General features: G+C 31.5%; 1 protein-coding gene across 1 annotated transcript; it reads right to left on the bottom strand.

Annotated features, from left to right (window-relative positions):
* Positions 1–2,395: 2,395 nt before the first annotated feature.
* On the bottom strand, positions 2,396–18,314 carry LOC128170643 (uncharacterized). Its single transcript, XM_052836417.1, has 5 exons — positions 18,213–18,314; positions 14,124–14,313; positions 13,649–13,759; positions 2,802–2,868; positions 2,396–2,594 (listed from the first exon to the last, which is right to left on the bottom strand). Exons 1-5 carry the CDS (start codon positions 18,276–18,278, stop codon positions 2,552–2,554), a joined length of 477 nt encoding a protein of 158 aa, XP_052692377.1. The 5' UTR covers positions 18,279–18,314; the 3' UTR covers positions 2,396–2,551.
* Between the last annotated feature and the right edge of the window lie 71 nt (positions 18,315–18,385).

Here is an 18,385-nt window from a genome sequence, read left to right as displayed (position 1 = left end):
TTTAACTTTTTTTAAATCATTCAGTTCTTGTTTAAATGACCTCAAACCGATTTTAAAACATGACGTCTAAGTTGCACCTGCAAATCTGCGTCTGATGACATGTTTCTCTAGCTAATTAGATGAATTTTGATTTTTTATTTGAAATTCAACCTCATTAATATTGTGTTACATGGCCTCAAAGGCTCAAACTAATCTGACGACATCTTTCTCGAACTGATGGAATGAAATTTAATTGATTATTTTTTTTAAACTTATTTAAACTTTGTTATATTGACCTCAGACCGATTTCCCTACATGCTATATACGTTGTGCTTGCAATTTTGCGTCTGATGATATCTTAAACGAATTGATTGGATAAAAAATTAAATTTTTTTCTAGAAAATTCAAACTTATAAAGCGTGTTAAAATGACTTCAAACTAAATTTAGAAATAGAAGCAAAGTTACTGATCGCTACAATGGCATTACTTAAAAAAATGTTGCCCCTTTTATTTGTGACGTTTTGAGTGATATTCAGAGATATTCAGGAGACTGAAAGCTTTGATCTTCATTTTTTAATCATGTAGAAAAAAAACATAACAAAACAAAGGGGGAAACAAACCATAAAACAAAAATCCAAAGACAATTAAAAATCCTTGTTGTTGAGCATTGTTACGGATTTTGTCCTATTTTTCTGAATTGGGGTTGAGGTTATAACAATTTATCGATATTTCATCGTATCGTTTCAAAAATTAAACGGAATACCCACTCGCTACTCTTAACGAGATTATATCTAGTATTATTAGAATAATTCCAAAGTACAATTTATGAATAATATTATCTCTTATGTTGCCTATATAATTTTAAAAAATTAAATGCTATGTAGATTTGAGAAAAATGGTAAGACCTCTCAAAATCTAAAAATAGTACGTTTAGAATTATTTAATTAGATATATAAACTAGAGCAGAGCTCGTGGAAAATCCACGAGTAGGTCTTCCGTTGTTGCTGCGAGTTGAAAATTTATATGATTTGGTGTCAAACGATTATAATGACTAGTGACTAAAATTTCACTTCTGCTTTTGTTATGAAATCGTGTTGTGATTGAAAGCCTGTATAAAGACAGGAAGAAAATGTTTTAGGAAAACTATTTGTCGAACACAGTTTGTGTAATTGTTTTGAAATCTCTTTAAGGCCCTGTCACACCAAGTTGCGTTCCCAGGGCGTGTTCACGGCGTTGTAAAATTCATGGAATCGCCGTAGGATCGCAAGGAAAATTCAGAAAAAATATACAATCTTGTTAAAAAATTTACAAGTGAAAATGTCACGGCATCCTGATGGCGACTGAGGCGTTCTTACAGAGCTCCCAATTACGTTCCCACAGAGTTCTACTTGGCGATTGACTGCCCTCTCGCTGGGTATCCGCCGAGCGCTCATGAGGTGCTACGAGTTTTTACCGTGCGTCCATAGCGTGCTCTGCACGCTGACTGCGTGCACATGTGCTGTTGGAGACTTTACGGCACTGTCATTGCGACCTAACTCCACTTCTACGGCGTGTTTATCAGAACGCAGAGCCACGGCGCGTACTTTGTGCATGTTCAAAATGCGCGCCGTCGTGTGTCGTTCTAAAATGTTCTAGGCTAGAATATCCCACCGCGGCGAACGAAGATGCCGTTGCGTTGTTACGGCGCTGTAGAAGACTCTACTTCGTTCGTTAAATTATGTATAAAACACAAGGAACTACACCGCCAATTAGTAGATTCCCTGCGATCGCCTGTCTTCGCAGCCAATTATATTCTGTTGCAAAAGTTTTGATTTTGTCGGCTTAATCTGCCAAGGGTAGTAGGAAAGCAAAGTTGATTGCAAATTATTGGCTATCAAAAATGGTTTAACTATTCTAACCGACTGGTATCTGACATTTTTTTTCAAATGTGTCTATATTTCTTTGTTCAAATTTGACCCCCATCTAATATGGCCCAACCCTATCCCTCGATCAAAATTTAATTTCAACAAACTTGAATCTACTCTCTCTGATAATGCTTTCACACAAGTTTTACGACAAGCGCCTCTCATCTAATGATAAGGTCACCACTGTCGTACAAAAATGACAATTACCTATATAAAAATATATGCTGAGTTATCTTATGTTATGAGCGTTATAAACTACTATAAACGATTATTTGTAATGAATTACAATTATGGATTGATTTGTGTTGATTTGTGCTTATCTGCACCCACATCAAGCAATATCGAACAAAGACAAAAAAGTGATACAAACCTAGCTAGCAAGGTCCTTATTACTTTCGGTGTCATTGGTCAATACTACTTGGAGTTTGGGGTTCAAATTACATCATATGATCGTAAAACGATTTCTCTGATAGATATGATAAATAATCACTCGCAATACAGCTATAGCTGTCAAAAAAGTTATATTAGTGTGTGGATTATATCTGTTATAATTACCCCTTTTTCTTTTTTGAAAAATGATCCAGCTTAGTATTATCACCGCTAAAACTGCAGCAGTTGCAATTATGTAACTAATTGCAAGCCATCCACGAGAAGCTCCTCTAAAAGTTTCACTCCCGACAGTTTCCATTTTGGAAATGTTGAGATTTGATTCTGTAGTATGATATTCTCTACAATATGAATAAGATTAAAATATATTTTAAGTTATCTTGACCATATACCTATGTACATTGTACATTATATATGCACATGATTTGAAAACTTCAAAGTGCTACCTTTTTGCAACCATTATCAAATACTACCTTTTTTTGCAACCGTTGTCAAATACTACCTTTTTTTGCAACCGTTGTCAAATACTACCTTTTTTTGCAACCGTTATCAGCAGCAAAACACCGGAGCTCCCTATCAATTTCTAGGCACGCTGGATCTGTTCAAATACATGTACACGTACAGTTCGTAACAAACATAGAATACAATATAATACTGTATATAGTTATGTTTTTTTTCTTCAAATTAATGGATTATAATTTTATTGCTCTTATTTTTTTCTATAGGTCGTACAGGACAATTCCATATTGTGACGTACTGTTAATCAATATAAACAATAAAATGGAGGGTGATTTTATAAACAGTTTCTTTCACGAAATAGAGCAAAGCTCGTTGCAAAGCAACGAGTTTGTCTTTCGTTGGATCTGCGAGGCGAAAAAGAACGGTTCATGATTGATCATATTCTAAGTAACACTGTGACTCAAAAAAGATGTTAACTTTGTGATTGTAAAAACGGAAATAAGAAGAAATAAACGCAATTTAATTACACGGGAGGTTTCATGTATTTAAAGGCATTATCTACATATATCAGTTTAAAAGGCGTTAAAACACATTTTAGATAACACACGTTAACAATCAAGTTGTTTTGGACATTAATTTTGAGTGTCACTTGATTGCAATTCTGTCTAAAAATTTAAGCTGATATATTAATAGTACTAAAACAAGATATATGTGAGCCTATTGATACCCCCACTCTGATGTGAATATGCAAAATAAACAAAGTCGACATTTAACAGAGAGTTGGCATCCTTTTGGTACAGAAAAATAGCCCACAATATGGCATGCCTAAACAAATAGTGTGTTAAAATTTCAAGCATCTGCGATAAATAGCTGCTGAGAAATCTTTGAGGAAAATTTGTTTGAAAATTTTGGCTAAAATAAACAAAGTACTCATTTAACAAGACGATGAAGTCCAATTGGTACAAAAATATATCCGACGATATGTCATGCCTAAGCAAATCGTGTTAAAATTTCAAGCATCTGCGATAAATAGATGCTGAGAAATCTTTGACCAAAATTTATTTGAAAATTTTTGCTAAAAATAAACAGTCATTATTTAACAGGAAGTTGATGTCTGATTGATACAAAAATATATCCAACAATATGGCATGCCAAAACAATGTGTTAAAATTTCAAGCATCTGTGATAAATAGTTGCTGAGAAATCTTTGACGGAAATATGTTTGAATGAAAATTTTGGCTAAAAATAAACAAAGTACACATTTAACAGAAAGTTGACGTCCGATTGGTACAAAAATACATCCCATGATATACCATGCCTATACAAATACTGTGTAAAAATTTCAAGCATCTGCGATAAAAAGTTGATGGGAAATCTTTGACGAAAATTTGTTTGAAAATTTCAATTAAAATATAAGCAAAGTCGTCATTTAACAGGAAGTTGACGTCCGATTTGTACAAAAATATATCCCACGCTATGGCATGCCTTATCAAACACTGTGTAAAAATCTCAAGCATCTGCAATAAATAGTTGCTGAGATAAATGCGACAGAAATGTTTCTTACGGACGGACGGACAGAGAGACAGACGGACAGACATACACACACAAGGGTAAAACAGTATACCCCCTCTCGTTCGGAGCGGGGGTATAATTATGGACTCAACAATTGGTGCTTAAATACAGGTAAATGGGATGGCGGATAACTTTCAATTTCCCCGGACATTATATACATTAAATGTTACCTAATTGGGCCAATCGGGAATTGTTTTCCTGCTAGCATTCTAGTCCGATAAGTCGAAAAAAACCTTTTAATGGCAAATAATTATTATTTGGTCCAGCATGATTTTTAAACATAATCAAAGTGTGCCGATTCCAAAAAAAAAATATGCTGGCCTTCATGAAAATGGGTTAAGTAGATCATAATGGCGATTCAAAATGGCGGACAACCAATTTTTACATTTTTTTTCTTAAAGTCTTTTCATTGATTGACAAACAATAATAAAATGATCCAGCTTAGTATTTTATCATATCTAAAGTTTTCTAAGTTTAAAAAATTTGCTGGCCCTCCCTAAAAAAGGTTAATTAGGTCAACATGGCGATTGAGATGGCATATACCAAGATTCTATATTTTTTTTCCTAAAAAAAATTAAAGTAGGGAAAACGCATAAAAACAATAATAATTCAGTCCAGCAAAGTTGTTTTTTACATATTAATTAAGGTGCTTAGTCTGAAAAATATGCTTGCTATGAAAAAAAGGGTGCTAATACATGTAAGGTCAAAATGGCGGTCAAAATGGTCGACAGGCAAGTTCTATAATTCTCTTAAGTCTTAAAAAGTGAGGTAACAAACGATTATAAATTGGTTCAGCATAGCATTTTATCATACCTAAGGTGTGCTTAGTCCAACAAAATATGTTGATCGCGATAAATAGTTTAAAATGGTGGACAGCCATATTTCATTATTTTTCGTGTCAGTCTGTTTTTTGGGAAAAAAAATAACAATACAAAATCAAAAATTGGTCTAACAAACATATTTATCATAATTAGGTTGTGCCAAGTTTGATGAAATATGTTGGTATTCATGAAAATGACGTTACTTTTGTCAAAATGGCAATTCAAATAGGAGTATATTAGTAGCAAAATGTCATCATTCTCTATTTAGATTACTAAAAGCCTCTTAAATGGGGAAAATGTTTGAATATCATAATTTCAATACTAATGATATAACTAACAATCAAATTTGAACACTTGTATTAATTTTATTTGGAAAACAAATTCTGCTTTCCCTTATTAAGCTACAGTATATAATTATGTTATTTATACCTTCTTTTTTGGAATGATTAGATTGTGATTTGAAATTTGCAAATGTCTTTACCTGGAAAGTAGGCACGTTTACATTCACAAATAAAAGTTATGCAGCCTGTGCGGCAGTTGCAACATATCATTTCTAAGAAAGCTTTAGGTATACGATCTTTAGGTCATTAGTTCTAGCAACAAACAACCATCACTTGATTTTGTCTATCCCATCTCGGCCGGGCATGGTAATATGGGCATTCGTATATATGCCTGTCTCCCTATCATTACCTTGCTATGTGTTTGTTTCATAAGCAACGTAAGGCAAATCCTAAGTTGGGATATATTCCCGGGCTTTAATTTTAGGAAAGAATACAATTAAATCGTGTCAGTGGGCAATGTATCTTGGTTATCAAATTGAATATGACTGAAGAACTTTTCGAACTCTTCTATTTTCTGGTTAGTTATTTCCCCTTTTCATTCTTGTTTCTGTTCACTAATTATGTCGATTTTCTCGATATGCTGTAGAAATAAGAAGTTATGTCACACCAGATCAGTGAATGACATGAACCAAGTGCAAATTCAAAGTTCTATAAAAGGGGAACAGTTTCTCTTCAACAACATTGACATGGATGTTTATCGGCTTTAAAGAGGTTCATACATACATCAGCAAACTTAGTTGTGAGGATAGATTGCAAATAAACACTGGCATGGTCTAGCATAACAGGCCTCAACTTTTCCTCTGAATATAGACACGCGTTGCTATACTTTCCTCAGCATATTTAAACAAACACATGTTTACAATTTTGCAAGAGCTTCTTTTATCTTTAACAAAGATAAAGACAGCTTCATTCCTGATACCAATATATAAAATGTCCCTAGTAATGTTAAAAAGAGTAAAAACTGTTGGGTTGCCAAAAACATATTGCGCATACTTATTACTATATATAAAGCTGGGCGATTTGTTAATCTCGGCTCATTTTGAATCACGAGCTGTTCCAGTGTATATGGTAATATATAAGTAAGATTTATTTGCTGGAAAGGTATTATAGGAAGAGACAGACAAATACTACAATAGTTCTTTATGTCGTACAGTGTTCCTAAGTACCTTATTGTATCTCTGTTATCATGTAAGCATATGACATCGATGTCTATAAAGCATACAAACACCAGTTTTATAATGCAGAAATATTTCTCCTCTCTCAAAGTTTGCTTTGTATGCATTTGTTGTATTCCACCAACTTGCAGGTCGAAGAAATCGGTACATAAAGTTTGATTTTAAAAAAAACCAAGATAGGTGTAGGAACAAGACGGATATTGAAAAGCATGAGCACATAATGTTTAAATAAGATACCGGTATACGCCTTATAAAGACAAAACGAAAAAAAAACCCCAATTTTTAGTAAAATATGGAACTGTTCTATTTCTTCCTTAAAGTGTTCCAATCTAATTTTTCATGTGCATATTTGTATAATGTATACTTACACGTTTTATCCCTGTAAACGGCTTTAAAAGAGAATTATGAATTCTGGCAGTCGGCCATTTTGAAACCCAATTTTTACCCAAATAACGCCAGTTTTGTAAAAATAAGCATATATCGTCAAACTCAGTATACCCTAATTATAAATAATAACCAAATTAAACTTGTAGGTCTCATGCTTTTTTCCGTTTTAAAAAAACTTTAAAGAAATAAACATGAAATCTGGCTGTCCGCAATTTCGACATAAAAAGCATCGCTATATTGGAAACCTGCATGATTCCTCAGACTTAGCACGTCTTATTTAGGATTTAACAATTTATTTAAAAAATTTTAATTGTTTGTTTCTCGCTTTTTAACCATTTAAGAAACTAAAGGAGAAAATGGATGTCCACCATTATGAATCGCCATTTATTTTTTTTAGATAATATACGACATTTTCTTAAAAATGGCATATTATACATACCTATTCACACCTTACTTGTCATTAAAAACTTAGCTTGATTGCTTTGCTTTATTCCTAGATGATAAAGAATGTTTTGGGCGAAGGATGAAAGGGGGGAGGGAGTCTGCATCTGTAAACATTTATACCTAAGTCATGTCAGTTAATTATATTGGAATATGAAGTTGACTCTTGATTTATTTGAATTTAATTGGAGCATTTGTTAATTTCCAAAAGACAATATGCAATGTTGATAATTATATATATATATATATATATATATATATATATATATATATATATATATATATATATATATATATATATATATATATATATAAAGAAATCAAAATTTAGGGAAAGTAACACAAAATATATGTAATTTACATGTAATCGTCAAAGTGGCATTTCAAATTATTACTTTATGTAATTGTAAGTGACATTTGCAACCATTCTTCTTTGTTATTGTACATGTATTAATAATGATGGTTTTTTTAACCCAGATTGGCATTGTGTTTGAAAAGGGGTGGAGTTGAGGAAAATAAATGTTTATTAATCTTGGACACACTTTCGCAAGATCATAACCTGGATGGCTACTTTTGATATTTTACACAGTGTTCAAAGAGGTTAAGAGGTACATGGAAAAGTCGGCTGCTGCTTTGTCTTACTTCGGATTTGCTTATTCGCTGATGAAAAAATGACGCAATAACCCTAGTAAATGATGGATTGTCGGGTTTATTTATAGATATGGCGTTGTAATTAACTCGATTCAAATAAAGCAGGAGTGATTTTCGGTGGAGGAGATCACATTTAAATTATACATGCAACATTAAAAAAAATGTAGAAGGGATAATACCTTTTTGAAATATGTGTGACTTAGTATTGTTTTTATAAATGTTGATGTCACGTGATAGACACGTGATGACTCCAAATGCATATGTGTCTAAACACATGGGTCACTTAAGTTAAATATATATATATATATATATATATATATATATATATATATATATATATATATATATATATATATATATATATATATATATATATATAAAGTGTTGTGCTAGATTTGATTGATGCAAGCATCACACTTGTAGGTCGTTTTTAATGAAATATGCCCGAGTTATTTATGTAGATGGTGCCTTAGAAGTGCTGTGTATGAATATGTAATACGATTTAGATTTAAGACTAAAACGTATGTTATCGATATAACATGCCTATTCTAATCACCTTAGCTTGGTTTATTTTTGTGTATTTTCTATAATGTGTTACTCAATGGTAGCGTCATATTATAAAAGGTTCGCGATTTTTTGAGTTGCTGAGTGTTTTTAGTTCTGAAATTCAGTCATTTTGTGCATATTGGCAACAAACTTAAAATTGCGCACACCAAACTTTGTTTAATTCACAAGTTCATAAAAATAATTTAAGCTTGAAAACCTGCTTTGGTATTTTTAACTGAATTTTACGGGCATATGCAAGTTTTTAATTCCTTGCGTTTTAAATATATAATACTGTAGCTTATTGAAAGTCATATAGTAATTTATGCACGTGATAATTTTCACAGGTACATATATTAGTGTTCAGGACAAGCTTCTACGCACATGTATTTCGTACCGAAGTCTTTTTTCTTCAATACAATCTTTTAATTTAATTTACTTTTATTTTAATTTAATCTACATGTTCCACAGGTACTTATGGACAGAGCAGTGCATCACCCTACGTCCACGTCTTTTCCCATCAAATGAAAAAAAAAGTTCATTTCTTATCTCTAACTACCACATTTTAACGAAGCAAATATATATAAACGGTACGTTACATAGTGGTTCTGACTCCCTAGAAAAATCCACACTTATTTAATCAACCAATCAAATGATTAATACAAAATCATCTCCTAGAACCCCCCCCCCCCGGATCTTTTTTAAAATAAAACCGCGCATATGCATTGTACATGTACATGTATAAAAAACGTATCGTTCGTATATATGCCTCTCTCCCTATCATTACCTTGCTATGTGTTTGTTTCATAAGCAACGTAAGGCAAATCCTAAGTTGGGATATATTCCCGGGCTTTAATTTTAGGAAAGAATACAATTAAATCGTGTCAGTGGGCAATGTATCTTGGTTATCAAATTGAATATGACTAAAGAACTTCTCGAACTCTTCTATTTTCTGGTTAGTTATTTCCCCTTTTCATTCTTGTTTCTGTTCACTAATTATGTCGATTTTCTCGATATGCTGTAGAAATAAGAAGTTATGTCACACCAGATCAGTGAATGACATGAACCAAGTGCAAATTCAAAGTTCTATAAAAGGGGAACAGTTTCTCTTCAACAACATTGACATGGATGTTTATCGGCTTTAAAGAGGTTCATACATACATCAGCAAACTTAGTTGTGAGGATAGATTGCAAATAAACACTGGCATGGTCTAGCATAACAGGCCTCAACTTTTCCTCTGAATATAGACACGCGTTGCTATACTTTCCTCAGCATATTTAAACAAACACATGTTTACAATTTTGCAAGAGCTTCTTTTATCTTTAACAAAGATAAAGACAGCTTCATTCCTGATACAATATATAAAATGTCCCTAGTAATGTTAAAAAGAGTAAAAACTGTTGGGTTGCCAAAAACATATTGCGCATACTTATTACTATATATAAAGCTGGGCGATTTGTTAATCTCGGCTCATTTTGAATCACGAGCTGTTCCAGTGTATATGATAATATATAAGTAAGATTTATTTGCTGGAAAGGTATTAAAGGAAGAGACAGACAAATACTACAATAGTTCTTTATGTTGTACAGTGTTCCTAAGTACCTTATTGTATCTCTGTTATCATGTAAGCATATGACATCGATGTCTATAAAGCATACAAACACCAGTTTTATAATGCAGAAATATTTCTCCTCTCTCAAAGTTTGCTTCGTATGCATTTGTTGTATTCCACCAACTTGCAGGTCGAAGAAATCGGTACATAAAGTTTGATTTAAAAAAACCCAAGATAGGTGTAGGAACAAGACGGATATTGAAAAAGCATGAGCACATAATGTTTAAATAAGATACCGGTATACGCCTTATAAAGACAAAACGAAAAAAAAAACCAAATTTTAGTAAAATATGGAACTGTTCTATTTCTTCCTTAAAGTGTTTCAATCTAATTTTTCATGTGCATATTTGTATAATGTATACTAACACGTTTTATCCCTGTAAACGGCTTTAAAAGAGAATTATGAATTCTGGCAGTCGGCCATTTTGAAACCCAATTTTTACCCAAATAACGCCAGTTTTGTAAAAGTAAGCATATATCGTCAAACTCAGTATACCCTAATTATAAATAATAACCAAATTAAACTTGTAGGTCTTATGCTTTTTTCCGTTTTAAAAAAAACTTTAAAGAAATAAACATGAAATCTGGCTGTCCGCAATTTCGACATAAAAAGCATTGCTTTATTGGAAACCTGCATGATTCCTCAGACTTAGCACGTCTTATTTAGGATTTAAAAATTTATTTAAAAAATATTAATTGTTTGTTTCTCGCTTTTTAACCATTTAAGAAACTAAAGGAGAAAATGGATGTCCACCATTATGAATCGCCATTTATTTTTTTTAGATAATATACGACATTTTCTTAAAAATGGCATATTATACATACCTATTCACACCTTACTTGTCATTAAAAACTTAGCTTGATTGCTTTGCTTTATTCCTAGATGATAAAGAATGTTTTGGGCGAAGGATGAAAGAGGGGAGGGAGTCTGCATCTGTAAACATTTATACCTAAGTCATGTCAGTTAATTATATTGGAATATGAAGTTGACTCTTGATTTATTTGAATTTAATTGGAGCATTTGTTAATTTCCAAAAGACAATATGCAATGTTGATAATGATTTATATATATATATATATATATATATATATATATATATATATATATATATATATATATATATATATAGATATACATATAGATATAGATATAGATATAGATATATATATATATAAAGAAATCAAAATTTAGGGAAAGTAACACAAAATATATGTAATGTACATGTAATCGTCAAAGTGGCATTTCAAATTATTACTTTATGTAATTGTAAGTGACATTTGCAACCATTCTTCTATGTTATTGTACATGTATTAATAATGATGATTTTTTTAACCCAGATTGGCATTGTGTTTGAAAAGGGGTGGAGTTGAGGAAAATAAATGCTTATTAATCTTGGACACACTTTCGCAAGATCATAACCTGTATGGCTACTTTTGATATTTTACACAGTGTTCAAAGAGGTTAAGAGGTACATGGAAAAGTCGGCTGCTGCTTTGTCTTACTTCGGATTTGCTTATTCGCTGATGAAAAAATGACGCAATACCCCAGTAAATGATGGATTGTCGGGTGTATTTATAGATATGGCGTTGTAATTAACTCGATTCAAATAAAGCAGGAGTGATTTTCGGTGGAGGAGATCACATTTAAATTATACATGCAACATTAAAAAAAATGTAGAAGGGATAATACCTTTGTGAAATATGTGTGACTTAGTATTGTTTTTATAAATGCTGATGTCACGTGATAGACACGTGATGACTCCAAATGCATATGTGTCTAAACGCATGGGTCACTTAAGTTAAATATATATATATATATATATATATATATATATATATATATATATATATATATATATATATATATATATATATATATAAAGTTTTGTGCGAGATTTGATTGATGCAAGCATCACACTTGTAGGTCGTTTTTAATGAAATATGCCCGAGTTATTTAAGTAAATGGTGCCTTAGAAGTGCTGTGTATGAATATGTAATACGATTTAGATTTAAGACTAAAACGTATGTTATCGATATAACATGCCTATTCTAATCACCTTAGCGTGGTTTATTTTTGTGTATTTTCTATAATGTGTTACTTAAAGGTAGGGTCATATTATAAAAGGTTCGCGATTTTTTGAGTTTGAGTGTATTTAGTTCTGAAATTCAGTCATTTTGTGCATCTTGGCAACAAACTTAAAATTGTGCACACCAAACTTTGTTTAATTCACAAGTTCATTAAAATAATTTAAGCTTGAAAACCTGCTTTGGTATTTTTAACTGAATTTTACGGGCATATGCAAGTTTTTAATTCCTTGCGTTTTAGATATATAATACTGTAGCTTATTGAAAGTCATATAGTAATTTATGCACGTGATAATTTTCACACGTACATATATTAGTGTTCAGGGCAAGCTTCTACGCACATGTATTTCGTACCCAAGTCTTTTTTCTTCAATAAAATCTTTTAATTTAATTTACTTTGATTTTAATTTAATCTACATGTTCCACAGGTACTTATGGACAGAGCAGTGCATCACCCTACGTCCACGTCTTTTCCCATCAAATGAAAAAAAAAGTTCATTTCTTGTCTCTAACTACGACATTTTAACGACGCAAATATATATAAACGGTACGTTACATAGTGGTTCTGACTCCCTAGAAAAATTCACACTTATTTAATCAACCAATAAAATGATTAATACAAAATCATCTCCTAGAACCCCCCCCCCCCGATCTTTTTTAAAATAAAACTGCGCATATGCATTGTACATGTACATGTATAAAAAACGTATCTTATTGAGCCTTCGTATATCATAGCTTTTTTTCATCAGTTAATGATATTTATGTCGTTTGTTAGTTTCGTAATAATTTTTTTTCGGGAGGAGCAGTTGTAACGTCCACACTGCCGCCTGACGTCATAATGCAGAATTAAATTCATACAACTGATATTCGTCTTTATTGAGCGTGCTTTAAGTTACGTTCGTAACAGAGATAGAAGTAAGAATGTACCCAAATAAGAAGAGAATATTGCAAAACAGAATTACAAAAAATTACACAGAATTTTAAATGGGCTTGTAAACAATTTTACCTTTCTAATTGTTCAAACCTAATTTTTTGGCCAAATATTGTAAAATTTGAAAATTCTAAAACAATTGAAGAATTATTGTATTGGCAGGTGTCCCATAACACCGTAAACGGTCCTTATAATGGTCGAAACAAGATGCATCGTTTTACTAGTAAGAAGGTTTTTTTTTACATCGACCTTATTTATCGACTAAGAAATAAAGCACAATTTTTAAAAATCTGAAGTTTGAAAGTATTACAAGAAAAAAAAATCATAGTTTTTTTTTTTTTAAAGTAAACATCACTCACATTTGTAGATCTCTTCGTCATTATAAAATTCCAAAGGACAGGTACTATTGAATTTGTCCACACAGCTGTAATGGTCCAGGTCACCTGTACCTTCCAGTATTACACAGTTACCTGTTATTATTCAATTTTTTGTGAGATATTAGACTTTTTCATAATTTGAAACAATGATGGCATTGGAATATTGGTGATTTTTAATACAGTAAACAATAATAATGCGTTAGTCATTGTCATAACCGGCTTATTTTTTTTCTAAAGCTTATAAATTTGTATTCAGATGACTTAACAATATACATGTAATAACGTATTATAGTCAAAATTATTACATGATTATTTGTATAGCAACAGTACTTGCTCTATAAATTCCTAAAATGTGGTACAAAGAAAAACGATACCATTTAAAAATAAATGAATTGATTGTCATATTATTCCAATGATTAATGAATAATTATCACTCATATAATATTCGCCATTATACCTTCTTGATAAAGACCTTTGTGTCGGTCTGTGCAAAATTCTATTAGAGATGATAGGTATTTATTGGGGGCACACAGATATCGTAACCCTTTTGTGCAATTTCTTCTTTGTGCTGCTGTTTCAAACTCATCTTTGCTTCTAGGACATTCGTTAACAGGATAAACAGGAAATCGATAAGGTTTTGCTGTAACCTATAATCGAAAAAAAGAACATCTTCTGTTTTAGTTGCAAATTTAAGTTTTCCAAACAGGTTTATATTTGTCGTTTTAAGCGGGTTTCTTATATTTGGTCAAATAAATGCTGTTACATTGAATGCTATTGAGTTTCTACTGTGACTAAATAAAATGCTAAAAGAACAGGTTCATTCAAAAGCAGATAAATGGAGCTCATACAGGTACGTTCGTTGAGGGACCTAATATGTTGAACTTTGTCTCGCAAGGAAAATGATTAGAAAAAACAAATTTTGATAAATTTCGGAAATCAAATTATCGACAATGATTTGATTTGGTTTGATTTCAAGAAAATGATTAGAATTGCTCACTGTAATACGATTAAACAATATTATTTTAATATGTAAGTCTATATTGTTCCAGTTTTTGCAATGTTCTCCTTCATACTGGCATATATGTACCTGATGCATATTTTATAAACAGACGAAGATATAAGAGAAACATGAAAACGAATGTTCTCCATTTCCTTAATCAAACAGGTGTGTTTTATATCCGTCCTAACATGCGTACAAGTTCCTCTAATTTCTTGTTTGCAAACTGAGTCCCCTTTTACACTGAATATTACAATTCACAGGAGTTCTTATTTGATCGTTACAGTATTGCTAGAATAAATTATAATATATTCATTTCTGTTAGAGTGAAACAAAGTCAATATTTTACGTCTGTACTACAAGGTTTGAAGGAATTATTGAATGTATAAATATACATTCATATCAAAGTGAAAGTTGATATTCCCATTAAAAGGGAACAAGGGTTCTTCAGCATAATCGTTTTTACAAAGTTAATGATTAACCTTTATAGATATCAACAAAAAAGTATGCCCATCCATTTTTACTTTACAAGTATTATCTTTGCGTTTTTAGCAATTTGCTTTATGTCTTTTTTATTATTTTTTTTTTATATTTACGTGTAAAATAGTAATTAAATGCGGGTGTCGAAGAAAGGACACATATCCTTCTCAAACCTTCGAGACATCTACATAATACACTACATTTACTTTTTTTTTAAATTTCACAACATTGACATCCATAATGCATGAGTATCTCCAATTCTAACAAAAACTGATTGTAATTCACAGCTTTTCAGACACAGTTTTATAGAAACTGACAAAACGTAAATCTATACTATCCAGTTCTTACAGTGTACCAGGTTATCGATCGGTTGAAACCTCCAGCAACCTAAAACAATCAAGGACAGCACAAAATAATTACGATAATTTCCGACTCAAATTCTATAAAGGACGATTTGACTAAATCTCTTAATTAACGTACGGATGAAAATAACTGCGTTACATTATTTACTCTTCACGTTTATTCATAAAATTGTTATAAGAACGATGTAAATAAATTTATTTGTGTAGAGAAAAATTGATATAATTTTTGACACGTCAAAACTTCTAAGTATTAACCTAGTATAATGTATTTACTATATGATATAGGCACAGGTATTTGTCTTGTCGACGGGGTGATTGATTTCCACCTAATTGTAATGATTCATTGATTTTGACCTCTTGTTGCGAAACAAGACCTTAAGGGAAATCTTTTAAGTGTTCTTAAGTCTCTGTAGTGTTCTTTTTGTAACTACTGTGCATTAATGTATGTTTTGATACCTTGAACACATTTAGTTGAACTATTTCACAATTACTCTGATGACATTGTTTTTAACTTGACCTGTTGATTACGCTTTCACTTCCTTCATAAAATTCAGGTTTATTGTTATTATTCCTTCGGTCCGCCAGTCACGTTTTTATTTCTCATACTGCTCTTACATTTTACGGATTTTACTTATGATCTCTTAGGATTTGATTTTTGGTGTTCTTTTAATGCTTGAATAGCGTTTAAAACATGCAACACATTAGCTAAAAATGAAGCCTTTTTAACCCAAAACCCGCTTTCCAGAACTCTTGCTACATTTTACACAATATCAAATATCATTTGTTAGAAAACCATTGTGGATGCCCTGTAGATGCGTCATAAAGTCTCAAAGGTGTAATATCTTACCCAGGAGTCATGGCTAGAAATGACGGGTTATTTGTGGTTGCAAAAAGTTTGTTCAAATAACGTTATCATTTTTTGAAGTATTAACCAAATCTATTTCTGGAAGAATGTGATTAAACATATTTTGTTGGTGATTAATAATAAAAGTCAATTTAACTTTGTTAGTCACTACATGTAGGTTGCAAAGAAATTATGTTTTTTTTTTTTGTAAACATGAATACCCGAGTTGCGTTTTGTAAAATTAATTTTGCCTTTATATTGCGCACAATAATTTTAAGATTAAATCTGTTTACTCTCGTGCTACAAAGCAGCTTTTGATGTTGTTTGGGTTGCATGTACAGCAAATGCATTTGCATTTACATGCAATAAAAGTAAATAATACCATAACATATGTATATATTTTTCAAATATTGTTTTGTGCCAGATGTTTGTAACGTTATCATTATAGTCAGTCCAAAGGTATTCATGCAGCGCATCTCACCTTTTAAAAAAATATACAGTCCTCTCAAAGAAAGGCAATTCAAAATATCTAAGACACTTGTAATGGCATATTATATTTTTTTTACTGCGAAAATTCTAAAAACAAAAAAATATTTATAATGCGAAATGTTCAATTTTTTTTTTCGTTTTGGAGGTCTTTCGTATTACATGTACCTCCCACATATATAAACGTTTTCACCAGGGTAGTTTTATAACTGGCGCAATGAAACATTCTCGTATTATTTTATTTCTACCATTTTATTGAAACTTGTACAGCTTGATTGGGTGTTAGAGAATATAAATCATTGGATATCTTTAATAGTATTAAATGAACATCATTTGAAAATATGATGTATCTACAAATATTTAATAATTTAAGGTAGTAAGGGACAGTTTCGAATAAAGTACCCGTCAAAAGTTTTGTAAAATTGAGAGTTTCTGTACTTGAAGGCTTATGAGTGTTGCTAAAATTTATGAAATGATTTTTAATGATTATCATTAGTTAGAGGGGTGTCTCTTGTTGAAATTGATATGCAATATGTAGGCCCCTTATGTTAGGTACATGAGAATCAGAAGTAAAATGCGAAACCTGCGGCTATGACTTTTGTGCTGACTTTACACAGTGAAATTGCAAGTTACAGACGGGAGGTAAAATAACACGAAAAGTAGGTAGATGGGACATTGTAAACTATACACCGGTAAGTTTCTGACATGTGATAGGGCAACATGCACACGGTGCGGAAGGTCAACCCTCTGCAGGGAATTAGCTGGGGGAGGGCTAAAAAGCTGAACAATCATGAAAAATCAGCAAAATATGAAAGGGTCAAAATCTCATAAACACCAGTATGTAGAGAATTTTACAGGTTTTGGTTAGTTATTTTCTTCAGAAATTGGTGATTGGCCATATACAGAGTGAATTAAAGGTATTTGTGCTGAATGGGAACTGAGGAAATTCTAGTTACAGAGTTCCGAAGACATGCATCCCTTGGCTACAATGAATTGTATTAAAAAAACTGTCCCCTGCCACCTAAGATAATAAATAAAGTATGGTCAACACTAAAAATATAATATAAAACTATAAAGTGCATTGTTTAAATCCTATTTAGCATGGACTTTACCTAAGCGAACAAATAGACACCAAAGGAATTTACTAAAGAACCTCAAATCGACAAAATAATGTTTAAGTTCATAAAAACAACATATTTCCAATCTTTTTGATTGAAAAAAAAAAAACACTATAAAATTTTGGCCAACTAATTAATTTTGTTGATGAGAATTGTTACACCACACATGCATAAAGATGAATTTTTTAGAGTAACATACTTGTATATACTAAATATAAAGTTGCACAATTAGAAATATTAAAGTTTGTTTTATACTTACCGGATTTTCTGTTGCGATGTTAAATGCGTTAATGACTAGACACACACGAAACAGTAAAAGTCCCATTATTCAAATGTCCATTATTCTGCTTTTATCTGAAACTGAACATGTCAGAAGATTTTTTAATGTTAGGGTTTTGATAAACATTCTAATTTTTTTTTATATACACCAAT

Source organism: Crassostrea angulata, chromosome 2 (genome assembly GCF_025612915.1).
Source record: "Crassostrea angulata isolate pt1a10 chromosome 2, ASM2561291v2, whole genome shotgun sequence".
In the NCBI taxonomy this organism is placed as follows: Eukaryota; Metazoa; Mollusca; class Bivalvia; order Ostreida; family Ostreidae; genus Magallana; species Magallana angulata.
This window is presented reverse-complemented; position numbering and strand designations above follow the sequence as displayed.

Excerpts from the sequence above, each read along its gene's own strand:
- LOC128170643 (XM_052836417.1), bottom strand. The coding sequence starts at position 18,278 with ATGGGACTTTTACTGTTTCGTGTGTGTCTAGTCATTAACGCATTTAAC. Across the intron at positions 13,760-14,123 it reads CAAAGGTCTTTATCAAGAAG|GTAACTGTGTAATACTGGAA; the intron begins GTATAATGGCGA and ends GAATAATAACAG. Across the intron at positions 2,595-2,801 it reads GATAACGGTTGCAAAAAAAG|AATCAAATCTCAACATTTCC; the intron begins GTAGTATTTGAC and ends ATCATACTACAG.